Genomic DNA, 27,730 nt, shown 5'->3' with positions numbered 1-27,730 from the left:
TTCTGTGCTTTTAACTATGTTTCCAGGGCCTTCTTGTCCTTTGACTGTTTTTCTCTCCGTCTTCACTTTCTGCCTTGCATCCATCTTTGGCATTAACTTAATATTCAATTTTTTTGCTTTCTTTTCAAAATCTACGTTTCCATATCTTACCTTTCCTTCTATCTCTCTCTTCTTCCATCCCTATTTCCATGGTGTGACATCTCTTTCCTTCCTTTTCTCCCTCACTCCTTCTTTCCTTTTCCCTGGTCTTGCATCTGTCTCCTTCCTTCCCCCCTTGCCCTGGCATCTCTACCTCCCCCTCTCTGGTCTGATATCTCCTTTCCTTCCCTCCCTCCCATGAACTTGGCATCTCTTGCTCCTCTCCTCTCCCTCGTCTTCCTTCTCCTTCCTTCCCTTTCTTTCCCCCAATTGGGTGCAGCAGCAACAAAAGTAGAATTTCCCTTCCCCCTTTCCTGTGCAGGAGAGGCATTTCTCTTCCCCTTCCCTCCCTCTCCCTTTCCCTATGCAGCAGAAGCAGCATTTCCCTCCCCCCCTTTCCTGTGCAGGAGAGGCATTTCTCTTCCCCCTTTCCTGTGCAGGAGAGGCATTTCTCTTCCCCTTCCCTCCCTCTCCCTTTCCCTATGCAGCAGAAGCAGCATTTCCCTCCCCCCCTTTCCTGTGCAGGAGAGGCATTTCTCTTCCCCCTTTCCCTGTGCAGCAGCAGCATTTCCCTAGGGTCCTCATATCCATATGCAGCAGAGCATTTCTCTCTCCCCTCCCCTTCGGTTCCCTTCCTTTTGTAGCAGCAGCGTGTCTGGCCGGCTCCCAATCGATCGTTCCGTTCAAAGCCGCGGGTGGCGGCTCCTCGCGAGATCTGCGCCTGCGTCAGAAGCCTCTCTGATGTTGTGACATCAGAGAGGCTTCCGATGCAGGAGTGGATAGCGCAAGGAGCCGCCACCCGCGGCTTTGAACGGATTGATCGACTTGAGCCGGCCAGACACGCTGCTGCTCCACAAGGGACGGGGGAAGAGAAATGCGCGAGGAGCTGCCGCCGCTTTACAGTTGATTATCGCGTCCAGACCATGGGCCTCAAAATAGCACCTGGAGAGCCACATGCGGCCTGCGTGTTTGAGACCGCTGCCCTAGAGGAAAGGAGGGACAGGGGAGATATGATTCAGACGTTCAAATACTTGAAGGGTATTAACGTAGAACCAAATCTTTTCCAGAGAAAGAAAAATGGTAAAACCAGAGGACATAATATGAGGTTGAGGGGTGGTAGGAATTAATACCCTGTTACCCTGAAAATAAGACCTTTCCCCTAGCATGATTTTTAAAGATGCTCCTAATATAAGCCCTACCTCAAAAATAATCCCTAGTTAAGATCAACTCCTGAAGCTCCCCCCCTGAATGTCCCTGACACTCCCTGACTCCATCCCTGGCACTAGTGCTGCTTGATTTGCTGAAAAAAATCGGACTCGTCAATTCAACAACTCCCATCCCTGCTACTTTAGGAGGCCTTGGAGCGGAGGTATGTCAGTCTCACGGTGGGAGGGTCGGTGAGGTTCTGCTGCACAAGGGAATGGGTGAGAATGATGCTGCACGTGGGGGGGGGGCACGCGAAATAAAAGAGGAAGAATTGGGGTAGAGGAGAAGAAGGGAGAGATGACTGTTGTACATGACAAAAATAAGACATCCCCGGAAATAAGCCCTAGTGCGTTTTTTGGACCCCAAATTAATATAAGACAGTGTCTTATTTTTGGGGAAACACAGTAATTCCTGGGAGAGGAAAGCATATTCATCATCAAGAGTGAAATCTGGTGGCCAGATTTAAAGCCTATAATACAGAGTTCCAAAAGGAGACCTAGTGCAGGCCTCCTGGTTTCAAAATCAATGATACAAAGACCAGTCAAGGAGCAACAGGATGGTGTCAAGATCTATTAAAATAGGGGGAAAAAATTCTCAAATACTTGTGAATGAAGGATCATGGTGCCAAATCCCAGCACCCGCTCTAAGTTGGAAGAAAAAGAATAAACATAAATCTAATCTAACCTAATCTGAATTTCTGTATTATACTTATCCAGAATAGGTTCAAAGTGATTTACAAATAAAGAAGCCCATATAATATATGGGGAATTACAATGACAGCAATATTTTGATTACAAATTTTAAAAGTTTCATAGTAAGCAGAGAAGGTCTGACATGCAAATTGCAATTTTTTGGAGGTTTTTCACCAACCATCTTGGAAGAAGGAACCACCGAGCTGCCACTGAGTTATGCTGCCCTGGCCCCCACTCTCTCATTGCTTTGCTTTTTTTTTTTTTTTTTTGGGGGGTGGGGAGCGGGGGAATGGGAAAAGACAGAAACCACAGAGGGCAGATAGCAGCCTGGGAGTGGAGGAAACAGAGAGGGGAAGCTAGGGGCAGAAGCTGACATCACCAAACTTGCACCCTAAAGACCCATCTCAAGTAAGATCGACTGGGGTCCTATTGATCAACTAGCCCAGAAGCAGCCCATCCAGAGTCAGAGCTGATACTCCTGACCATCCACCTGCTTGGAGATAGAAAATACTGAAGGAGTGTGGTCAGGTAAGACATACTGTATATATGGAGCAGCTCTTCTATGTGATGTGGTCAAGAGGGACCTACCGTACATATAGAGCAGCTCTTCTATGTGAACTCTATCTCCATCTGCGGGTCAAAGGACAGAACTATCCCACTGGTCTGGAACAGTGGGAAGGATGCCATGGAAACTGCAATTTTTGGAGGTTTTTCTTGGTATATATATATATAATATATATAATAGATGTAATAGAGGTAGTTTATGAGGTTTTATTTTTGAAAGCCGAGGTATTTGACACTAACCTTGTCATGCTCCTAAGTTATTTAAACTTTTACCCTCATCACATATGTACAGTCTCTTATTGAATCTCTGTTAACCATATCAAACTTCACAGTGTATCACAGTAGACAAAGTTTTTTGTTATGCTACATTAGTTCAATTCGGTCCTAATGTTTGTTGGGAGATTGTTCCATGTTTTGATGGCTGTATAGGTGAATAGGGAATTATAGATTCATTTATATTTGACTGCTTTGGATGAAGGAAGCATTAGTGATTTATGCTATAGATCCTGGATGATGAGAAGTGTGATTTGGAGAAAAGTTGAATTATTTACTCTGAGATGTTAGCGTGTAGGGTATAGATAGTTTGAATGTGATGCGTGAATTTATGGTTAACAAGTGAAGTTTGTGGTAGTACTCTGATAAAGCGTTGTAATTTTTTAGTCTGAACATCAGTATGATTTCTGTGTTTTGAATCATTTGTAGTTTGTGTTGTAAGGAGGAACTCAGGCAAATTGCAGTAGTCAAGCTGAGACAAGACCAACATTTGGATTAGGATGGAAAAGAGGTGATTATAGAAAAAAAGTCGAATCAGTCTTAGTTGCTTCAGTCTGTAAAAGCTTTTCTCTGTAAGTTGGAGGTCTGGGGTTCATATGAGAGTGAGGAGTCAAATATGATTCCTAGAACTTTGGCAGTTTTGTCTATGTTTAGCATCTATCCTGATAGTAGTGTTAGGGATGTGAGGACTGTCTGGAATGAGTTGTGGAACCATAGTAATTTGGTTTTGGTTGTGTTTAGCTTGTTTGTTATGAAATGCCCAGGAGTAGATTTTTTTTTTTTTTGCCGTCTGATACTTTTGTGGATGTTTTATTCAAGTCAGTTCCAAGTGGAATGAGTAGAAAGATGTCATCAGCATAGGATAGGAGGCATTCACCCTTGGTGATGGGGATGTTATCTAGGGAACTCATGAATAGGTTGAATAATATGGGAGATGGAGGGGAACCCTGAGGGACACATCAGAAGGATTTCCAGGTTTGTGAGACTATGTGTTTTTCCATACACAGTATTCTCTATTTGTTAGAAAGTCTCTGAACCATTTAAGAACTGACCCGGTTAGGTCTAGCTCATTTAGTTTGGTAAGTAATAAGTCATAGTCTAAAGCAGGGGTCCCAAAAGTCCCTCCTTGAGGGCCGAATCCAGTCGGGTTTTCATGATTTCCCCAATGAATATGCATTGAAAGCAGTGCATGCACATAGATCTGATGCATATTCATTGGGGAAATCCTGAAAACCTGACTGGATTTGGCCCTCAAGGAGGGACTTTGGGGACCCCTGGTCTAAAGAATTGAAGAAGGCCGATATGTCAATTGGAGTGGGACTGATTTTTGTCCTATACTCAGCATCTGTTTGATTTTGGTTAAGGTCAGTAACAGAAGTTCTGTGCTGTGATATGCATGAAAACCAAACTGAGTGGGACGAAGGCAGTAGAATTTGCTGATGCAGGTAGTAAGTTGAGTGCAGACTAGGGTTTCAAGTAGTTTGGTCTGAAATTTGATGGGTTGGATAGGTCTGTTCCTTGGGTTTTTGGAATTGGTACAAGAGCAATGTGTCCCATACATTCTGGTAGTTTGCCTGCTGCTAATAGTGAGACTAACCATAGTCTTTGGGTTGCACATGTAGAAACGTGATAGACATTTATCCAGCACACAGCTTTTGTTGGATAATCTTTTCAGTTGACAATATGTCATCTGGGGTAAAAGGGTCAAAAGCACACTAGATTTGATTGGCTGTGCAAGAGTCTGTGATTTGGTGCATTGGGATAGTATTGTTTTGAAGGTTATTTATATCAGTTTGTGCTCCCTTGATCTTGTTTAAGAAAAAGTCAGCTAATTCCTGTGCATTTGGCTGCGAACTTATGTTGGCAATGCCTAGTGCAAGAGGTGGTAAGTGTAACAGTTGGAATAGTTTCTCGATGTTGAAGGTTTTGTTTTCGATTATCTGGTGTTTGTATGTTTTTATAGCTGATTTCCAAAATAGTTTGTGGTCATGAGTGTGGCTTTTCTGCCATCGTCTTTCTAAGCGTCAACATGCTTGCTTCTCCATCTTTAGGATCTCGGTGTACCGAGGTGAGGGTTTGGATATTCTGACACTGCACAGATATGTAGGAGCGATGGAGCCTAGTGAGTGTATGATTGTACTATCCCAGTCTCTGCTCAAAAGAACTTACATCTAATTATGACAGACAAACAGGACAAAACGGTTGAGTCTATATTTGCTGCTCAGGTAGGGAATTACAAAGGGAATGATGAAGAGGATAGGGTAGGGGACTATAAAGGGAATGACAAACAGATATGGGTGTTTTACAAGTGGGTTGGGTTAGGACTTAAACACAGCTTCAAAAAACATGGGCTTTCAGCATGGATTTGAATACTGCCAGAGATGAAGCCAGGCATATGTCACAGCAAGGTAGAAGGGACAGAGTCAGGAGTAGAGGAAAAGGGTACAGGCAAGACAGACTTACCCGATCAACGGAGTTCCCAAAGCAAAGTATAGGAAGAGCTAAGAGAGGAGAGATCCTGAGGAGCTGCAGAGTGAATACACTTGTAGGTCAATAAAAGGAGTATGAACTGTATGAGGAAGCGGACAGAGAGCCAGTGAAGTGACTTGAGGAGAGAGGTAATGTAAGCATAATGAAACTGGAAGAATTCTGAACAGATTGAAGGGGAGAGAGATGGCTTAGTGGAAGATCTGTGAGAGTCAAGTTGCAGTAATCCAGGCAAGAGGTGATGAGAGCACAGATTTATTTATTTATTCGATTTTTAGCCTGTTCTCCCAAAGGAGCCCAGAACGGGTTAAAGTACATCCATAATAATCCAGACAGAGCAGAGATGACATCGTTTACATAAATTACAATACAGACATGACAATAATTTACAATATAGACACGACAACAAAACATATGCACTAAGTAGCATCTGGTGAGATTAAGTGGCATAGGTGCGTTGACTGGGCGGTATTTCAGGGTGAATTACTTTAAGGCACTGGGTTAATAAAGAGGAAGGTTTTCACGGCCTTCCTGAAGTTCCAGAGTCCATCTAGTGATCTGACAGATGGATTGTGTGCCAAAGTTTGGGTATGAACTGTGAGTAGGAGCGTTTGCGGGCAGTTTCAGTTTTGAGGGAGCGGCCAGAAGGTATGGTCAGTTGTTTTTCTCCTTGGGACCTCAGTGGTCACTTTGGGAAGTAGATTTGTAGTTTAGTTTTCATGAAGTACAGAATCGTTTCATGGAAGGTTTTGAAAGCGAGGCGCACGGCCTTGAAGGTGCAGCGTTTTTGAATGGGCAGCTAGTGCATGGAAGCTAATGCAGGGGTAACATGGTCGCGGATGCCTAGGTTTTTCAGAAGGCGGATTGCAGCATTTTGCACCCTTTGGAGGCGGGAGAGAGTTTTGGTAGGCAGGCCCACTAGTAGAGTGTTACAATAGTCTACGCAGGATAGAACAAAAGCGTAGAGTAGTTGGGCAAATTCAGGTTCTGAGAAGTAAGCACGTATGGTTTTTAGCTGGCGGAGGTAGTAGAAGGAGGATTATACTAGTTTGGATATGTGATCTGTCATTGATAAATTAGAGTCAAGAGTTACTCCTAGGCTGCGGACGTTGTCTTTGGGTGATGAGCAGTGTTCTCAGAAAGGAAAGGCCAGATTTTAGTGACATTGTAGAGAAAGAAATTATGGGTTTTGGCGATCTGTTGGATATGAGAAGAGAAGGAAAGAGATGAGTCAAAGATGATCCCAAGGTCGAGAAACAAAGAGACAGGGAGGGCAAAATACAGAATGAATGAAGAGGAGAGACAGGTTTAAGGGGAAGGATAAGGAGTTCAGTCTTTGTCATGTTTAATTTTAGATGGTGGTAAGATATCCACGTAGCAATGTCATACAGACAGGCTGAGACTTGGGCCTGGATTTCTGTAGAAATTTCAGATGTAGAGAGGTAGATTTGCAAGTCATCAGCATAGAGGTAATACTGGAAGCCATGGGAAGAGATCAGAGCACTGAGGGAAGAAATGTAGATGGAGAAGAGGTTCTAGGAAAGAGCCCAAAGGTATAATGACCAGTAGTGGAATGGTGGTGGGAAATTCTGTAGAGCTTACACTAAAAATGCGATGGGAAAGAAGAAATCCATGAAATAACAGCCCTGAAACCCAAGTGAAGACAGTGTATCGATGAGAAAGCGGTGATCTTCAGTGTCAAAAGCCACAGATAAATCAAGGAGGATGAAGATGGCGTAAAGGCCTTTGAATTTGGCCAGAACAGGTCATTGGTGACTCTAGCAAGGGTAGTTTACACTGAATGAAGAGGGCAAAAGCTCGATTGAAGTGGGTTGAGGATAGCTTGAGATAAGAGTCAAGAAAACATCAGTGAACAGCACATTCAAGTAGCTTGGATAAAAAGGGGAGGAGGGAGACAGGGCAATAACTGGAAAGGTAGGTAGGGTCCAGCAAGGGTTTTTTGAGGAGCAGCATAACTACGGTGTGTTTGAAGGTACTGGGTAGTCACAGTGGAGAGCAATAGGTTGAGGATATGGCAGATAGATAGGATGACAGTCGGAGAGATGGTGATAAACAGATGGTTGGGGATGGGATCAGAGGAACAAGTAGTAAGTTTGGAGGAGGAAAGAAAATGTGCAGTTTCCTCTTCAGTGATTTCAAAGAAGAAAGATATGGTGGCAGGAGTTGACGGAGGGTCGGCAGAGTGGACCAGAGAAAGAAGAGGTGCAGGCTATTTGGTTAAGACAGGGTTCATCTTGTGAACCCTGTCATGGAAGTACTCAATCATAGGCCGTGAATAAAGCAAAGGAGGAGTTGGATGTGAGGACACTTTGAGTAGAGAGTTGAGTGTGGCAGAGAGATAGCGAGGGATAGAGCCAAGAGAATTAGTCAAGTGGGCATAGTAGTCTTGTTTCGCAAGTGAAAGGGTGGATTGGAAAGATTTACTTTATGCTTAACCACCATAGACTGAAACAATATCCCTATATAAAACTATTACTGCCACTCTGAATTTTTGTCTCAGGTTTCTAAAAATATCAAAGACAGATAACAACCGCTTTCAATCCAGTCCTCAGAAAAACACCCAGAAACAGGTTTTCAGGATATCCATAATGCATATGAATGATTTGGATCTGCATAATATGGGAGTATTGCATGCAAATCTCTATCATGCATATTCAATACAGATATCCTGAAAGCCTGACTATCTGGATGTGTCTTAAGACTGGGTTGAGAACCAGTAACAATGTTGTTAAAACTGGGTTAAAAACCAGTAACAATGGCTCTCCTTTAATGGGACCAAACTAAAATGTCCTTAGAAAAGCACTACACTATCAGAAATAAAGCCTGCTAAGGGTTTTAATTGTGTTCTCACACAAATTTTCTTGCATCTTCATTGTCTGTGTCTGGCCCATCTCACAGAACTGATGCATTCTCAGCCCTGTATCCAGAAGGCATGCAACAATGTCATAGGGAGTTTTAGCTTGAAGACTGTCTGGAGCCAGAAGTGCCACTGCTGTGCTCTGTCAGATCTTCTGATCATAGGTAAAAATAAAGAGCGCTTCACAGAGCCCTCCAGTTCTTGCTCTTTCGAACAATGGATTGCCCCTTAGCTGATCTGCACTAGTTTAGTGAGATAATATTACATGAAGTCAGGCTTGAAACTAGTATGCAGACATGTCACTCACCTCCAGCAATTGAGCCCAAAGTGAACCTGTAAGCAGACTCAGCAATCTGGAGCCAGATGGGTCTACCCCGATCATCATAAGATTGCTAAGAGGGAAAATAAAATGAAAAAAAAAAACTGTAAAAGCATGAGGGAAATGAAAAAGCATATGAATTGGCTTTTGTACAACACAACAAAAGGAGGTCTATAGAACGTAACGGGAGAAATTACTTTCAACATAAAGATCGGTTCCTCCTGACCTCAGAATTGTTTTGAAACTATGCTTTTGTAACACACTTACAGATTTCTGAAAAAAAGAAAAGGACCCCCCCCCCCTCCCCACCAACACAGCACAGTGCTAAAAGAAGCAATAGTAAATATGTCCTCTCTTTTAATAGATTTGCACAGTAAAAATATTTGGTGGTATTATTCCGCCAGTGGAGGTAAGTGGCTTGTAAGCAGCTCACAGTCACGGGCTGAACTAACCTTAAGTTAGTCAATGCTGAGGCATGTGGGGGTGGGGGGCTCCCAGAACTTAATATATAGAATGTGTGCCAACCCGGAAGTTAACCAGGCACCAGCTGACTTTCAGACCATCAGATCAATGTCCAGTTAACTCAACTCAGCCTTTCAGATGTCCTAACTTTTATACACTTAGTTAGCTGGTTAACGGACTGATATCGCTGCTAACTGACTCTGCCCATACTCTACTCCTGGACAATCCCTAACTTAGCTAGTCAGGGAATGGCTGGTTTGGTGGCGATGTTAAGCAGCACTACCTGATTAGGTTCCATGGCAGATCGGTAGCCAGCCAGCTCAGCAAGGTTTGGCCAGTTAAAAACCTGTGGTGTTCTGGACTAGCTCAGTGGCAGAGAGTTGAAGTCCTACCTGGAATTTTAGGTCTCCACTGGGCGAGAAGTGTCTCACATTGAAGATTTGCTGGATGTGAATTGTGACAAAAGGGTTACTTAAGGGCATATTTTTTTCACATCCTATTCTGTCCTGCCTCCCCAGCAATGGAACATGAAAAATGACAGGATTAGGATAGACCAATGCTTGTCAAAGAGGTGCTCTCTCAACATTAACACAGGCATTTATCTCTGCCAGCTAAAAATATTTCCCTTATCTGACTAGCCAGGTTGGGAGTTGGGTGCAGGGAGATGAAAAAGATGTAAAAAAACAAACAAAGCAAGCAAAAAAAAAACCAAAATCCAAATCCTCCATTGTTAAAACTCAAAAAATTAATTTGTTATAAAGGGGAACCAAAAACCGTGAAGTGCCCTAATTTGAAAGAAAGCTATTAAATTGCAAACAACAAAAACAAAAGTATTACTGTAGGCAGAACTGCAAATTATATTCCCCACTTTGAATGCCAGTCAAAATAAAAGTACCACAGGAGTCTTCCATATACACACCATAACACAAATTTGATTTAACATCTCATTGTAAATGTTTTATGACTAATCATTGGGCATGTGAAAACAATGACAAACTACAACAGAGAGGAAGCAGTAACAGTTTGGCTGGAAACCACTTTTTAATTCACACTGCAAATTTGTTTGAAGTATCCCTGTTTCCCCCCCTCACCCCACCCCCAACAATGGAGTTAAAAATAAAACACAAAAACAAAACAAATGAAAATTAAAACACATGATGGCTTAACATGTTCAGGCTTCCCAGAAGCCAAGAAAAAATATACAGTAAATAATGTCTCTCTCTACTCTTAACAGTGACTCCTAATAAGACTTAGACACTCTGCACCTCTAGAAGAGACTTCTCTTGCCTTCAGCACACCTGCCTCATTCTTATCCTTTTTTGAAACAATTCTTTTCCTTGTAAGCCTCACAAAGTCGTACCAAAACTGAGGGGATTATACTATGCTTTATCTGAAAGCCTCATCTTGGTTAAAAGTTCTTTGCTTCTAAATACTATAATTTCCTTTGAAGGGAAGTGTCACTTTCATCCAATTAATCCACCTCTAGTAGGTAATATACCCGTTCCCAATGTTTCAGTGATCACTATGGCGTATGGTTCACCTACAGTCACAGAACCTATAAGCTACAAGTATACGTTCTTACAATAATATGTAATTATATGCAATCAGTTTTTCCAATTATGAACGTGTCCACGGGTGTGAAGCTTTACGAATTCTCTTGTTCTTATATAAGAGAATTGTAATTTAGGTATCAAATATGTATCATCCCAAATAATTAAGGGTTCAATGCACCAGATTTGAGAGGAGCATAAATGGGTGAATACAGAGAGGTATTTAAAGTTTGTAGGGTTTTTTCCTCTTGAGAGCAAAACAGAGATTTGATCCAAGCATTGTGCAGAAGTATTAAGCCATGTAGTAGGAGCAGCATCCTGTTTGACTAGGAGGCAGGAGCACTGCCACATGGATGGTATCCTTGACCCAAGAAATAGCAAGTGGGGGGGGGGGGGGGAGTGATGAATGTATACAATGTATCCACTGGTGTGTCACCAAAAATTTGACAGCTCTTTTTTTTTTTTTAACATGTGGCTGATTGGGGATAGTTGAGAACCAGGAAGTCAAATATTTAAATTTCCATAACTCCAAGTGAAAATGTTCCAGGTCTATGGCACATCCTTCTCCTCCACCTCAGTTGTCACCACCATTGCATCTGTGTAGACATTCTGGAGACAAAGTCTGGGTGGGGCAGATGCAGAGTTAGTTTATAAAATAGACACACTCATTTAGGGGGTAGGTGTGGCTCACTAGTGGAGCTGCTGCCTCTGCTGCTCCTTATGACTCTGGGCAAGAAACTTCCTTTTACGCCAATCGGGCCATTAAAAACTGCCTCCTCAATATACTTCTCCTAGTACTCTTCACTATGACCAGTCTGGTCTCTAGAAGAAGCTCTGTTATTGTCTACTGTAACCTATTTGTTGTCATGACTAGTCTGTTTTCAAACAATTGTGAATGACTACCTGTATCCCGTTCTGAGCTTCTGGGAGAATGGGATAGAAATCGAAATAAATAAATAAATAAATAACTTAATCCTCCAATGCCCACTGCTTTGAAATGCCACAGTATACAAGTCCCCATTCCCTTTCTGTATACACACATATTTATACCAACTTTAGAGCATTTTCACAATACAGGGGCTGGTTCTGAGTGCTTACGTTGTAAGGCAGACACTGTAGCTGCCTTTCTTGAGTTCTCAAATAACCATAAAATCAAGCTCTACCTGCTCACCTGTCTTCTTCCTCTATTTTGTTCTTCTGGATCATTATTACCACAACACTCTACACTTACCACTTTTACTTTCTTTTTTTTTTTTTTTTTTTTTAACATAGTAACATAATAAATGACAATAATGACATAATAAATGAACGGTCCATCCAATTTGCCCATTAGTTGAACGCCTTATAAAATCATGAATAAATTGTCTTTTTTCTTTGATATTTAAGAACATAAGAACTGCCATACTGGGACAAACCGAAGATCCATCAAACCAAGTATCCTGTTTCCAACAGTGGCCAACCCAGGTCCCAAGTACCTAGCTAGATCCCAAGTAGTCAAACAGATTTTATGCTGCTTATCCTAGGAATAAGAAGTGGATTTCCCTAAGTCATCTCAATAATGGCCTATGGACTCTCTTAGGAAATTATCCAAACCTTTTTAAAACCCTGCTAACTAATTTCACCACATTCTCTGGCAACGAATTCCAGAATTTAATTACACATTGTGTGAAGAAATATTTTCTTTGGTTTGTTTTAAATCTACAAATCTACTACTTAGTAGCTTCATCACATGCCCCCTAGTCCTAGTATTTTTGGAAAGAGTAAACAAGTGATTTACATCTACCCTTTCCTCTCCACTCAGTATTTTATAGACCTCTATCATATCACCCCTGGGCCACAGAACGTAAAGTCCACCCGGTACTGTCCTTAGTTTCCAACTACTGTTTTCAGCAACGTCCTATAAGACTGACAAAAGCAGCATACAAGCAAAACTGTAGTATAGTCAACACAAGTTTGTGAAAACAGCAATGAAGATAAGTTATTTGGTTTTTTGCTAATTTTTGCTTGTATGCTGCTTTTGTCATGTTTTGTAGGACGCTGCTGAAAGACTACTACAGTTTTGCAATTTACACCCATTGAAAATGAAATACATTTCTGTTGCCATAATTTATAAGTCAGTTGTTTGTGGACTTTCACTAAAACATGGATTGAATTTACGTATGAGTGAATTTGTTTTTGATTTAAGTGGAGTTTTTTTCAGACCCGTGATGATTTGAGCTCTAGTGAATACTATATTGGTTCAAGAGCTGTTTTTTGAGGTGTTTTTCTCCACTTTATTATTGTTTTTCTTGTTTTCAGTCTTTTGTATGCCCCTTCTCTTACAATACAGATAGTAATTTAAGTAATAGGTTTTTTTTGTTTGAAATAATTTTTATTAGACAGAAAATAAGATGAATATACAAATCAGCAACAGATGGTAGATGGAGATACAAGATCAGAAAAAAAGCGGGCAAGATAACGGGACGGAGGCCTAGGCCCCACAATCCCCCCCCAACCAGTCCCCATCAATCCAAAAGTTTAAACAAATAAGGAAGGAAAAGCCCCCCAAACAGAAACACCCAGCCACGCAACTGATCATACATACCGACACAACTAGCCCCCCCCACCAGAATGATTGGAAAGGAAAGAAGAAAAGGCGAAAGCTATCACATGGAGGGAATCCCCTCCAAGACCGCCTCCCAAAGAGAACGACACAGCCATTGAGAGGGGGACACCCCCCCCACGCACTGCAAAGCTCCCAACGAGCCACCTCCACAAGGGAATCTGCCAGCCCAGCACCTCAGGGGCACACTCATCCAACCACATCCACAGCACCCCCCGCTTAGCTACCAAGAAGGCAATATAAAGGAAACGCCAATGCTCCGTCCCCAAGCGCTGGTCCCATACCTTCCATCACAGCCCAAAACAAGGAGCAGATAGGACCACTGAAAAGGCATCTCCATAATCTCAACCAGGAAATCCAAGACCCCATTCCAGTAAGCATGCAGCAGCGGGCATTCAATCAGCATATGCAGTAGAGTCCCCCTCATTCGCTTGCACTTAACACACTCATCTGATTCCCATAAACCCGCCCGTGCACGATAGGTTTTTAACATACATCTGGGTCCATCTGTGTGGAGGATTTTTTTTAATGCCAGCGATAGTATTTGCAAGCGTGGACTATGCTGGACCAATAATCTGAGGCTTTTTTCCTCCCTCATACATTCATTGGTATGATAACTACTCTAATCTATTGTGTTTAGAATTTTGTCTGGTTCCTACATATTTTAATGGGAATTTTTTTGGAAAATGTTTTTAGAGTTATGTTTCTCACTTCCTGTTTGTTTCATTTTTAGGCAGTGCCACAACAGTTCAGGGGTGGAGCTGGATCAGAGTTAGCCAGTTCATGGCAACATTCAATCCACTAACCAGGAAATTATCCAGGTAAAGTCAAGATAGCAAAGAGGTGTTTTTAACTTGAATATCCAGGTGCTGGTCTGATTAGTGTCAACAGCAGATGGATGGGCCTGATCCTAAAGTGTGTGTGTGGGGAGGGGGGCCCACAAAATTTTGTCCCAACTCCAACTCACATTGTACATACCTCAGCTGGTAGGGACCCCCAAAGCCCAGCCAGCTGAAGAGGTCCTCATCTGTCAGTGGACTTTCTATGGGTCACTAGCACACCAGCCCAACACCTCCCTTCCCCTCCTTCATGCTCAGTTTTTGCACATGTGTGAAAATCATGCAGAGACAGTGAGGCAGCACAGTGGTGGCCCATGGAAAGTGACACCAGCTGCAAATATAAAGGAGTTTCTGGCCACCACAAAAGAACCGCTTTAGCTGGTGAAGCTTGGGAGTTCCCACCAGCCATAGCAACAATGCTACAATTTTGGGTAGGCCTCAACCCAAAATAGGGGGGGGGGGGGGAGTCAAGCCACTCAGCCCCTTCTGTTGCTATGCCACTCATCAGCAGCTATGTTATACTCAGATATTCAGTCCTGGTTATCTGAGTACTGTTCAACAATGAATCCAGATAAATAAAGCCTATTAGGTAGCCAGTACTAAGTTAATGACAATGTTGACTACTGTGAGCTGAATATTGGACAGATTTTATTTTTTAGATTAGTAATTTCATACATTTTATAAAACTGTAAATCCCACGTGGAGTAGGATTATATGGTAAAGCAGGATATAAATTAAAATAAAAACAGTACTAAAAGCCAGCTATCACACTACCCGGACCCTTGTTCACGCTCTCGTAACCTCACGCTTAAATTGCTGCAATCTACTTCTAACTGATCTCCTGCAGTGTCGCCTCTCCCCTTGCAATCTGTGCAAAACTCTGCTGCATGACTAATCTTCTATCAACCCCACTATGCTCATGTCACCCCCTCTCCTTAAGTCACTTCACTGGCTCTCTATCCACCATTGCATACAGTTCAAGCTCCTATTGCTGACCTATCAAGTATGTTAATTCTGCTACCCCTCAATATCTCTCCTCTCTCCTTATACACCTCCCAGAGAACTCCGTTCATCAGATAAGTCACTCTTAGCTTTACCTTTCTCCTCCACTGCCAATTTCAGACTTCGTTCCTTTCATCTAGTTGCCCCCTATGCCTGGAATAAATTACCCGAGTTTGTCCGTCAAGACCCTTCCCTTGTTTAAAAGCAGATTGAAAACCAACCTTTTTGATAGAACCTACTCTTCTGCCCTCCAACCTAGCCAGCTGATTAACCGTTCCCCTTAACTGTATCCATGATCTGTTTGTCTGTCTTGGCTTTTAGATTGTAAGCTCTTTTGAGCAGGGACTATTTTCTTCTTCTTTGCGACTCTGTACAGCGCTGCGTATGTCTGGTAGCGCTATAGAAATAATTAATAGTACCCACGATAAATATGCATACAATATATTTTCAAATATTAACCTGGTTCTTACACCCACTATGTGCAAATACATTCATGCATATTCAATTTGAATAGCATAAAACACATTTACTAAGGTGATTGCTGCAGTTGTCCGGGTCTCGCCGCATCTGGGTAGGTAGAACCGATGTTTCAGCACAGTATGGTATAATTTTGATCTAAACGATTTTACAAAGTGACGTCATTATCAGACTAGGGCTTTGGTAAGAGAGGGTGGGGATGACACACCTATTCTTCTTGGGTCGCTTGAAGAGGCCTCTGCGCTATATACTCTCTCCCTATTCCCGGTCGACCCCACCTCACTCCTGCATTTACTGCTGCTCAACATCTCATCCTTGCCTGCACCTCACCTGCTCCAGTCAACCATGTACGAGGCCCCTTCCTCCTGTGCGGCATCAGGGGTCTCGAGAGGGGAATGGAGGCTCGTCCGGGATTTGAACCCGGGACCTCTCGCATGGCAGGCGAGAATTCTACCACTGAACCACAAACAGGTACTTTGATACTCACAGATCAAGCAAAGACTTGGGCACACTGTGTAAGAAAAAAACCAAAAACTTAATAAAGCAAGGGAGAAGGAGGCCAAGACCACCAGGGCCGAAGGCCACCTTCAATTATCACAATGAATATGCATGAGACAGATTTGCATTTAATGAGTCCTAGCTCTATGCAAATCTCTCTCGAGTCAAATTAAATCAAGTGTGCAAAAATTTACCTTAGCATAACATTTAAAAAGTTCTATATTTATCTTATTGACTTATTCCACAGTTATACTGCTCTCAGCTCACCGAAACATAACCAGCACAATCATGTTTTGAGCTAAGAAGCTCTGCCTCGGGGTTTGCAGTTTTAATTACTCTTGATTGAGAAAATAAATAAATAAAAACATAACATAACGTAACGGTAAAGATAACTAAACTTTTGAGGTAAGAGTGGAAACCAGAAAGAATAATGATATAAACTTCCCATTTAGAAAGAAAAAGTATATGTACACTTAACCTTCTAAAACTTCTATTTACACCTAGGTATATCTGGTGACTCCATGAATGTCCTTTGGAGCAGATATAAAATAAATATGTATATTTGTATTTTCTGGGATTTACAAATGTACTTTGCAGTTTTGCAAAGGGTAAATATAAACCTTGAACTCCACTCCAAGGAATGCCTACTTATAAAATGTTTAAAAGTATGAATGGGTCACGTATCTGTGCATTATTTTAGAAACAGTTCTTGCCTCATGTAATACCCACTTTTACACATGAAAAGTCCTTCTAAAATATCTTCCTAACTGTTAGAAACATTGAGGGCATTTAATTAGGAGTCAAGAGTCACAAGATGCTATGTTATCTGTGGCAGAGATCTCAATGAAACTGAGTAACATTCCAAACATTATGAGGTGTGGACAGCCATGCTTGGGGATAGGAGGGCACAAACAGACACAAATGATGTTATAAGGCCAGTCTCCTTATGAGGAAAAAAAAAGGCTACAAATGCACAGGAGGGCAAAAGTTAGAAACCTGTGCATGTTAAGAGAAAACCAGTATCTTTTACACTCTCCAACACCTGACTGAAGGGAAAAACTGCAAATTAGATGGAATTAAAACTATGGGAAGCCTCTAAAGATTCCCAAAGATTCAAAAAGCAGTACATAAAAGGCAATTAAAGATTTTAAAAGTAATTCTTCAGGTATGTGCAGTTTGCAGTTAGCAAAAGGGTTATGAATGTTGCTGCTGCTACTCCTACCATTTATTATTTCTATAGCGCTACCAGACAAACGCAGCCTGTACATTGAATACGCAAGAGATGTTCCCTGCTCAGTTTCTGTTCTAGGACCACAGTATTTATTTATTTATTTATTTAATTTATTTATTGATTTTCATTTAAGTACAAAAATGTGCTTAACAGGAAATTAACAGATATTGATACATCCAATTCACTGATGGATTTAGAAATTAAATTAAGCCAAAATGGCTGTGAAATAATATACCTTAATACATAGTCCTCAAATTTGGAGAGAGAAGGCAAGAAAGAAATTCTTCCAGGAAAGAAAACAACTTATTAATATTATTAAGGAAATTAGAGCATTAACTTCGGCTTTAATTACAGACTTGAATTACTTTATCCTTCACTGGGGTGCAAAAGAAATCCCTTTCCCTTCTAAAAAGAAACGCAACTGGTCGGGATCATAAAATATATACTTATTATCCTGATACAATAGGAAACACTTGCATGGAAACCTTAACTGAAAAGAAGCACCCAATGAAATCACTTTATCACGATAACCTAAGAATTCTTTTCTTCTTAATTGTGTCCATTTGGAAACATCAGGATATACAAATATTCTTTCTCCTAAATAGGAAACTTGTTTTAAATTATAATAAAGTCTCAAAATTGAGTCTTTATCCTGGTGAAAAACCAAAGAAACTATTAATGTAGCCCGTCCTGTTAATTCAATATCTGATGATTCCAATATTGATGAAATTTCTTTATCTGTAGTTATGTGTAGCTCTCTTAGTGTTCTTTTCAAAAAATAAACCTTCTGCAAAGGGGGCAAATGCCCGTCCGGTATTTTCAATGTTGAGGTTAGAAAATCATTAAAAATCTCCCTAGGTGTTTTAAATTTAGGTATAGGAAAATTTAAAATCCTTAGATTTAAGCTCCTATTTTGATTTTCCAGATTTTCTATTTTACGCAGAAGAAAAGTTTTATCCAATACTTGCTGTTTGGTTGAAGATTTTATATCCGCCATAGTCTTCTGGATCTCTCCCATCTTCTCTTTTTGATCCTGAATATCAGTCTCAAGTTGTTTAACTTTAGTTGAAACATTAGCCATAAGGGAAATGAAACCGGAACATACCAATTGCAAATTTTCTATGGCTCCCCACAGTGAGTCCAAAGTAACCACTGCCGGCTTGACAAGAGGCTTGAGCTCTGGCAACTGAGGAAGTTCTTGCTCGGGTGTCCTCCTAACTTCCCGGATCTCTCCTCCCCTGAGCTCACCACCAGTTGTCTGCAGTGCTGTCTCCTCCAAAGATGCTCCCCCCGGAGTTACCGGCAATGGTATCGCCTCCACTCTCAGTTGCTCCTGAGGTCCCTCTTCACGGGGGTCGATCACTGATGCCATTATCGGGGGTGGAGGAGGGTCAGGTCCCAAGGGGCTCAGCGATATCTCGCTGTCCATGCTGAGTCGCTCCTGGGGCTCAGCTAAGGAAACGCCCGACGCCGAGGTTAATGAGACTGCATAGGATGTAATGGCAGTCTGTCGCGGTGTTGAAGAAGCTGACAGAGAAAGAGGGATACTTCTCTGCCTTCCCCTTCTCTTAGGCATGTGTATCGCAGGTAATTATTATTTTTAGCAAAAAGTTCGCTGCCGAAGCGGGAGCTTAAACACGCACGTCTGCTCTGGTCACCATCTTGCCTGACCACAGTATTTATTGACAATAGCACATAAGAATTGCCACTGCTGGGTCAGACCAGTGGTCCATCATGCCCAGCAGTCCGCTCACGCGGCGGCCCTCTGGTCAAACACCACCGCGCTAACTGAGACTAGCCCTACCAGCGCACGTTCTTGTTCAGCAGGAACTTGTCTAACTTTGTCTTGAATCCCTCGAGGGTGTTTTCCCCTAAGACAGACTCTGTACATACATACATACATACATACACTCTCACCCATCAGAAGTTACAGTTCCTAAAGTGTCCTACTACTAATGCAGTTAAATGTGCATGGTATTTTACCATAGGCCCCCATTTTATGCCATGGCATCTAGCCACTAATATCAAGCATTAACAGCATTAGTGAACATTAGTCATTTTAGCTGTAAGTCTTTGTTTCCTTTTTTAATAGTTTGCAGTCTACTATGTTGGGAATACTTTTTTCTTTGTTTCATAGGGGTTTGGGATAAAATGTTCAATTTGTACCACTTTAAAATTTAAATAAAAGTTTTTTTTGTTGGGGGGGGAACACATCTGCTTTGAGCAGGATAGCTTCACTCTAGGGTACTGTACAAAAAGAATTCTACTGTTCCATGTGCAGATGTAACTGAGCTGCACAATATTCAAAAGCACTTATATGGGCAGCAGCCCCTATACCTGATTTCTAACATCATTATCCAGTTGACATTGAAAATCACTGCAGACTGCTTCAGTACTAGCTGGATAGCACAGAGTGGTCCATGAGCAGAGCAAAGGAGGTCCCTAGAGATATGTGGGTGGTGGCAATATTCAACCCACTAACTGGATAGTTATCCAGATCAAGTCAAGACAGCAAACTGGCTGCCCTAACTTCATATGGTGAGCTATCAGGACAGCAGAGAAACTGAATATTGCTGCTATCTGGATAGCATGAGCATTGGCTGCCCTATCCGTAGATTCAGCTCCATCCAATATCCTGTGTTGAATATCCAGATTTATTTCAGCCACAGCCAACCAGGATCACAGCTATATTTGTCTTCTTTGATCACACCTTACATTCTCTCTCCCCCCCCCTCCCCCCACCTACCCAGTGCACTCCAATCCTCAAATAATAATAAGACTGGACTCATTCTGTCCTGGCATCTTTTCTTTGGAACTTTCTTCCTATTGATATGCCTCACTGGAGTCTGACTGGCAAATTCAGGACAGCACTCAAAACATCACTGCTCCTAAGGGTGTTCCCTTCCTAAATTGATTTTTGTCCACTTTTTACATTATTTATCCTCCCTCCCTTCTGTATTTAGTTAGTGTTGTGCTAAATAGCTCCCTCCCACATGCTTCGAGTAATTTGACTATTACATTCTTTTTTATGCCTATTGTAGCTGTTTCTATGTCATCTGATCTAGGTAAACCTCTACAATGTTCTTTTATGAATGATGGTATATCAAAAGCCATGTAAACAAAAACATAAAGAAAATGTATTGACCACCCCCTGCTGAATATTGACAATCTTTTATTAAATCTATTAATAAACACCTCTACCAAATAAAAGCAGATGTTAATATCTATTTAAAGTGTGAAGCAAGAGTACATCTTATGAAGCATGTTAGTGAAGAGAGGACCAGATCAATAAGCCCTGAAGTAGTTCCGATTGTGAAATGATGGCCATTGGTGGTGGTGTTGATCCTCCGTGTGAAGATAAGTACTATTTTTCTCAAATAGATCTTTAGATTTGAGTCAATTGCATTGCACAAGGCTTTAAAGTTTGAGTGAAGAGGTTTTTTTTACGTCGATGAGGTTCCCTCACCCTATGGAACCCTATTACCTAGCCTCTGTCAGATATAGGTGGGGTTCTGAGGCTTTGACTTCCCACTTTTTTTCAAACTTCATTGAACCCGATTCAGTGTTAATGACTCAATTTCTAGTATTAGGGTATGATTTGCATACACATTTTGCATGCACATTGTTTAAATAGATATCAACATCTGCTTTTTTTTTATAGAAGTGTTTATTAATAGTTTTGACCTTGGGTTTCTACTTTGAGTGTGTTGCACCAATTTTTATTAAATGCCACTTTCAAAGTAGAGAAATATTACATGAAAAGGGAGAGGTTTTGGTACATATACTGAAGAAAAGCTACCAACTCTTTGAAGAGGACTAGGAAGGCCCAAGAAGAGCTGTCTTAGGTGATGACGGCATTTAGCTTGGGATAAGATTAGAAAAGTGAGGAGGCACCTGCTGGCTGATAATAGTAGAGGTATATTTAGAATGAAAAAATAAATTGCAATCCATTCCATCTGAAACAAGTGCTGCTGTCTTGCTGTTTAATACAGAAGGATATGAAATGTTGCTATGTTATAAAGCCTTATTTATCTGCCATAACCTTCTTTAGTACTGAAAAAAAGTAGCAAATAGCACACGTGAGAAAGTATTTGCATTCTTCTTGTCTTCTGTGTGCAAGTCATGTTAACAAAGATCTAGCATTACTAGAGTGTTACGACTACACAATGGAACTGACCTTCCCTCTCACTCCCTCATGCAGATAAAGCAGATGGGGAATCAGACCTCAAGGGAGCAAAGGAATGTTATCAGAGGAAAACTCAAGGCAGGGTAAAATGGCAGAATTAATGCTGGTCTTTCTTCACAGTCATACAAGTTTCAAGTTTCAAGTTTATTAAGTATTTTGATTTATCGCCTATTCAAAATTCAAGGCGATGTACAAGTAAATAAAATTTTTGGTAACATACTTACAATTATTAAATTAAAAAATGATAATCTAATATATACAAATTACAGTACATTTAGAGGGTATTTCTACAAATTATAATGAAACAAAAGGAAAATTACTTAAGTCATAGAACTCTAAATGGAATTTATAGATATTAGAGTAGCTAAATCCCTGTGCCATTGCTCTCAATTATGAATTATGTTATTTGCAAGACAATGTAGAATGGAATTTTAGAAAAGACGTTCAAATCAGACATCCAAATTGGGATGTCTGAAGTTATGCTGGCGACTTAGAGCCTGTTTCAAAAGCTGACCTATTTAATTAAACCAGAGAATCTAAGCATTCTAAACTATTATCACAGAGAAAAGGAACAGCCTTAGATTATACATGATTGTTTTACAGCTAAAAACAAATAAACAGTACATGCCATCAAAACATGGTGCATACTTTTCTGCTAGTCCGTATTCTATAAGATCTCTTTCTTTATTCTTAATAAGTGCACTACATGAACAATCAATTGTACCGATTACAATAACCAACAGAGAGGACAACCTTACGCTAGTATTCTATAATGGAACCTTGGCGCCATGATGACATTATGGAATGTAGGCAGATTTATGGGGTAATAAACTAATTAGTGGAATATAAACACCTCGTGTCTAGGTTTACACCATAACTGCAGCCACAGATTCGGCCCTTTGCCAGCTTATACAAGTGAAACAGAGAAACCCAAGATATCTGTAATAGTTTATTATAAAGGTATAAAAATAGATATTCACACAAGCTAACAGTAAATAACAACTAATAATTGTTCACAATATCTCTGAATACATATATATATATATATATATAAATATGTCAGCACACAATTAGTATACAATAATCACTACGTAAATTACTAAATATATGACTAATTCTTACACACAAGTATAATTCCTTACAATACTAATTCCTGATAATTTATCAGCAATCTATTATAGCTTATCACTAAGGGGACCGAACGTTCCTATCCACAGAACAAGAATCTATATAACCCAGCACTGTAAAAGATAATTCCTTTCTCACCCTTTGATAATGCCTCAGCAAATCCGGGAGATAGAATCCTTCTTTCTTCAGCTTAGCAAGATTTAGATATTCGTCTGGTCAGACGAGGTAGTTTCTCATTGGAGCAGCTGTAATATATTTTCCAGAGTTCCTTTTGCGATAGAAACCAGATCTGTTTAAAAGACAGTTCTGCGTCTTCACTCTCTTATGAAAGCTAGCCACAAGAGGGAACTTTTATCAGTTCTTAAGCGGTGCAAGGTAAGAGAAAACAATTTTTGATCCGAGTTCACCCAAAACCCAAATTGTCTAAGTCTTCGCAAATACCGTTCTCCTTAGGTCGTGTCAGATCACCCTCCAGGACCAATCAAAGCAGAACAGCAAGAATGAATAGTCTTTTCTTGTGCAGAGGCCTTGGAAGGCGTCATAAATGATAAGCACAAAACATAGATCATAACATAGTTCATAACTCCTCCAGGTTTCACACAGGAGCTGGACACACTAGGGTGGGCACATGTCCTTGACTACAAACACACAGTTCTTGTAAACACATCCCGAATGCATCAGGCAGGAAAGATGGTTTGAGGCCTAACATTAGGTGAATCGGGAATTACCCCTACAGGAATAGGCACCAAGTTCCCGGCATTGGGGCACAAATTTATACAATTAAAAATCTGAACTTAGTATGAGATAGGACAATGGCAATCAATGTGCAGCCTTAAGTAAAGGGGGTGATAGGATCAAATTTTTGTTAGTAATTAGTTTAATAGCATTGTTCTGCACCACATGAAGTTGTGTTGTACAAGACTATTGTAAATGCACTGCAATAGCTGAGAGAGCGAATAAGAAGCATTCATTACTAATTGCAGTTAAATCGGACTTGCTGAAAAAAGCTTGAATAGATCAAATAAACTGAAATACCAAAAATAACATTTGACGATTGTTGTTACTTGTGCTACAAAAGAAAGGTGGGTATCAAAAAGATATCCTAAAATCTTAACAGATGTTTCCAATGGAAATGTCCAACCAACTAATACTAGCACTATCATGGGAGAAGTACATCTTGTGATCCAAATTCCCTTGGATTTTAAAGGATGTATCTCCTCTAAGAAGCAATTGTACTTAAGGATTGTGTGCACAGAGTTTCAGAGTTAATTTACTTACATGACAGAATAGGCTGGTTGCCCAGCACATGTAACCATCTTATCATTTACTGCCTAGACCCCGAAGCTGCCAATGTTGGAATTTTCCCAAGAGAGTAAGATTATTTAAGAAATCATAACATTCAGTCTAAACACCAAGAAAAACAGCTTTGGTACTGGTGGTATCATGCTATTCTTTTCTGATATCCAGGAACATTGCCTTTACTGAAATAAAACTCAATAGACAACATTTAGGGCTCCTTTTACAAAGGCGTGCTAGCGGTTTAATGTGCATAATAGCATAATAGCTAAACCGCCGGACGTGCTAGCCACTACCGCCTCCCCTTGAGCAGGCAGTAGTTTTTGGCCAGCGCGGGGGTTAGCGCGTGATGAAAAGTCATGCACGGCTTTGTAAAATGAGCCCTTAAAGTCAATTACATAGGTAAATATTGATTTTCTGCATGCCAATTTGCTGTCTGAAAATCGACTTCTCTCTACCACACATACCAAGGCCAATGTCCTTCAGTATAGTGTTTTAAGAACATAAGCATCGCCTCTACTGAGTCAGACCACAGGTCCATCATGCCCAGCAGTCCGCTCCCGCGGCGGCCCCCCAGATCAAATGACCTGTAAGTCATCTATTACTCTAAAGCATACCCCTCAATCCCCTTTCCCTTCAAGAACTTGTCCAGTCCCATTTTGAATCTCACAATCGCACTTTGTTCTACCACTTCCTCTGGAAGCACATTCCAGGTGTCCACCACCCTCTGAGTGAAGAAGAACTTTCTGGCATTTGTTCTGAATCTGTCTCCCTTCAACTTTTCCGAGTGCCCTCTAGTTTCTGTTTCCCCGGCCAGTCTGAAGAATCTGTCCCTCTCTACCTTCTCTATACCTTTCATGATCTTGTAAGTTTCTATCATATCTCCTCAAAGTCTCCGCTTTTCTAGGGAGAAGAGCCCCAGCTTCTCTAATCTCTCAGCATACGAAAGATTCTCCATGCCCTTTATCATTTTTGTTGCTCTTACTTCTGATTTTCATGCACTAATCTTATTCCTGATGTACTAAGAGTTTTCAGTGCAGGAAAATGAATGAAAACCCACCACCACAGTGGACAAGCAAAATGTCATCTAATCAATACCCTTCAAAATCCACGCTAAAATTTGGTGCAATATTTAACTTTTTTTTTTTTTTTTTTTTAAATACCTCAGGCTTGCAGGATAGATTCCAGCATATGAGCAAGATAGTCATCTGAGGTGAACTAAAGCACTTTACCTCACATGACCTTTCTGCAAGGCCTCTCTAGTAGGTGCCTGTATTCCCAGCTTACCCTATTAAAAACTTTCCTGGTGGTATGGCGGGCCTGAGAGTACCACCTGATCCCACTCCCTGTATCTTCCTAGTAGTCAAGTGGATCCCTGTATTCCCCAACAACTTCCCACCTTCAAGGGATGGGTAATAGGTACGAAAATGGCAGTGACTGACACCTAGCAGTACATTAGGAAGGGCTGACCAGGAATTTCCCACCCTACATCCAAGTATACTATTATCCTTCTCACCTGCTTTCTCATACTGATTATATAGTACACCAACATAAGAATTACCCAAGTATGGTATTATATTTCTGAAAAAACTGGAGAAAAAGCCTAAGGAGGCCTGGGTTCAAACCCCACTCCTCCAGTGGCAGTGTTTGTGCCCTAGACAAAGTCAATTTACCTCCTATTACTTCATATCCATTTGGATTGTAAGATCTTTGGGGTAGGTACTTATTGTACCTATTACTATGGTATAAGCTACCATAAGCATTATTTGGAAAGGCAGGTTAAAATCTAGCTAATTATTAAGAAGAATGGATCTAAGTGGTCTTAAAAGCTTATTTAATTCATCTTTGGAATTTTTTTTTATCTTGGCCTAATAAAAAGTATCATGAAAAATAAAGAAAATAAGACATTTTCCAAAGTGTATGTCATTCTGAACCAACTTTTTCAGGGTGCCCTTGAAGGAGCCGTTTACTTCATATAAAAGGGGCAATACTTGAAAATTGGCACCTCCTTTTCAGAACCCCGATGCCATGCAATAACAGCCTATTTCTGTAACAGCATCTAGAAGCTCAAATTCAGTATCAGCATGCCTTACATTCATGAGCCTGCAATTACACCAGCCGTAGACCTTGCTTAACTACCAGCGCCTAAATGCAACAAGGTGAGCAAAACTTACAGTATTCTAAGTGGCAGCATTGCCCATGCCCCTCCCAGGCTCCACCAATATGCATTCCCCCTGCATTTAAGTACTATGCCACTTACATGCCCTTACAGAAGTATCTCAAATTGTGTGCCTTGGCACACTGAGGAGGAAGAGAGGTACCTGCCAACTGACTTCCCTACTTGGTACAGTGCCAACGCTGCCCAATTCGCTGAAGGCCTGTATGTTTCACCCTTCTCTCTAGCGACCTCCCGCTTCCACTCTGTCCTCAAGGTCTCACCTTTAAAGCTAATTACAGCAGCCTGCAGAGGATAGCCGGTAGGTAAAATGATTTTATTTTCAATATAGTGATTGAAATGTGTCAGTTTTGAGAATTTGCTGTGTATACTGTGTGTATATGAAAAATTAATGTAAAAAATTGCATTACAATTAATAAAGGGGATGCGATCTGGGGCAGAGCTTGGGTGGGCCAAAGGAAGTCTGTGGTTGGGGTATTCAGTTGATATTTGTTAGGGGGTACTTAGCTTGAAGTAGTTGTGAAACACTGCTGTAGGCAATCAGTTGGCGCCAGTGCCTCTCCTTCTCTCCGGCCCTCTTCCCTGCTGGCACCCCCCTACTGTCGTCTCAGGGCCCATCTGGAGGGTCGCTGCACATGCACGGACGTCGACATGATGATGTCACATATATGCGTGATGTCATCACGGCGATGTTCATGCACTTCTGGGTGCCTCAAGCCGTAGCCACTACCTTTAGTGTGCCCCGGTTCCAAAAAGTTTGAGAGACACTGCCTTACAGAGAAGAGTTTAAGTGCTTTACTGTCACTTACATGCATAACTGTTCCCTCACCTGCAGATTTCTGCACATGTCACATCAATGCAGATGCCCAGTTACAGAACTGCCTTTGAAATGTTTTTCCCCCATTTTGGAGGTCATTTTAAAAAGGTGTTCTTGCAGTGGCGTAGTATGGGTGAACGGCGCCCCCTGCCCCTTCCCGTACCTTTTTAACTTCTCCGGTACGAGCAGCGTGCCCAAGTCGGTGTCAACTCGCCCTTTAATGTCACTTCCTAGGCACGGGTCCCAGAAGTGAAGTCGGAGAGAGTGTTGATGCCGGCAGCAACCTCACGCCGAAGGGTGCCGTGCCCTTAGGCAGACCTCACCCGGCGTGGACCATCCTACCCTTACTACGCAACTGTGTTCTTGCATAAAATAGGATTTGCAAAACAACAACAACAACAAAGGTGACCAATGGTATTCAGTCTCTTTTTATTGTGATTGACTCGACACGATCATGCTTCAGCCCACAAGGGGCCTGCCTCAGGAGTCTTGGAGTTAAGTCTTGATAGACAAAATCACAATGCTCTTTTACTCATCATGGAAAGTACTATTCCGTATAAAATCTGCATATGCGGCTGAACTGCTGGCTTGAAGAACCAACAGGTGCTGCTGTCCGTGCCATATGCAGGTTTTATACAGAGTAGTACTTTCCATGATGAGTAAAAGTGGACTGTGATTTTGTCTATCACGACTTAACTCCAAGACTCCTGAGGCAGGCCCCTTGTGGGCCGAAACACAATCGTGTTGAGTCAATCACAATAAAAAAAAACAACTGAACACCATCGGTCACCTTTGTTGTTGTTGTTTTGCTACTCACGGTTGTGAAGGCAGATTCTCCTGTTCATATTCCAATTCTAAAATAGGATCTAACATGCAGAATTTGCCTTTCATATGGCTCCTGGATCTCTA

At 41.3% G+C, this 27,730-nt stretch overlaps 1 protein-coding gene and 1 non-coding gene across 6 annotated transcripts in view; both read right to left on the bottom strand.

Moving 5' to 3' along the window:
* SLC25A12 (solute carrier family 25 member 12) overlaps window positions 1-27,730 on the bottom strand; it is a 167,063-nt gene that overhangs the window by 73,129 nt on the left and 66,204 nt on the right. For all 5 annotated transcript variants that reach the window (XM_033944419.1, XM_033944420.1, XM_033944421.1 and 2 more), the window contains one exon: window positions 8,546-8,630. In XM_033944419.1, coding sequence (XP_033800310.1) covers window positions 8,546-8,630 — 85 coding nt within the window. The remainder of the gene's footprint in view (window positions 1-8,545; window positions 8,631-27,730) is intronic.
* On the bottom strand, window positions 15,890-15,958 carry TRNAG-GCC. Its single transcript has one exon. It is a non-coding gene; the product is annotated as a tRNA-Gly (tRNA).

This window comes from Geotrypetes seraphini, chromosome 5 (assembly GCF_902459505.1).
Source record: "Geotrypetes seraphini chromosome 5, aGeoSer1.1, whole genome shotgun sequence".
NCBI classification, from domain to species: domain Eukaryota; kingdom Metazoa; phylum Chordata; class Amphibia; order Gymnophiona; family Dermophiidae; genus Geotrypetes; species Geotrypetes seraphini.
This window is presented reverse-complemented; position numbering and strand designations above follow the sequence as displayed.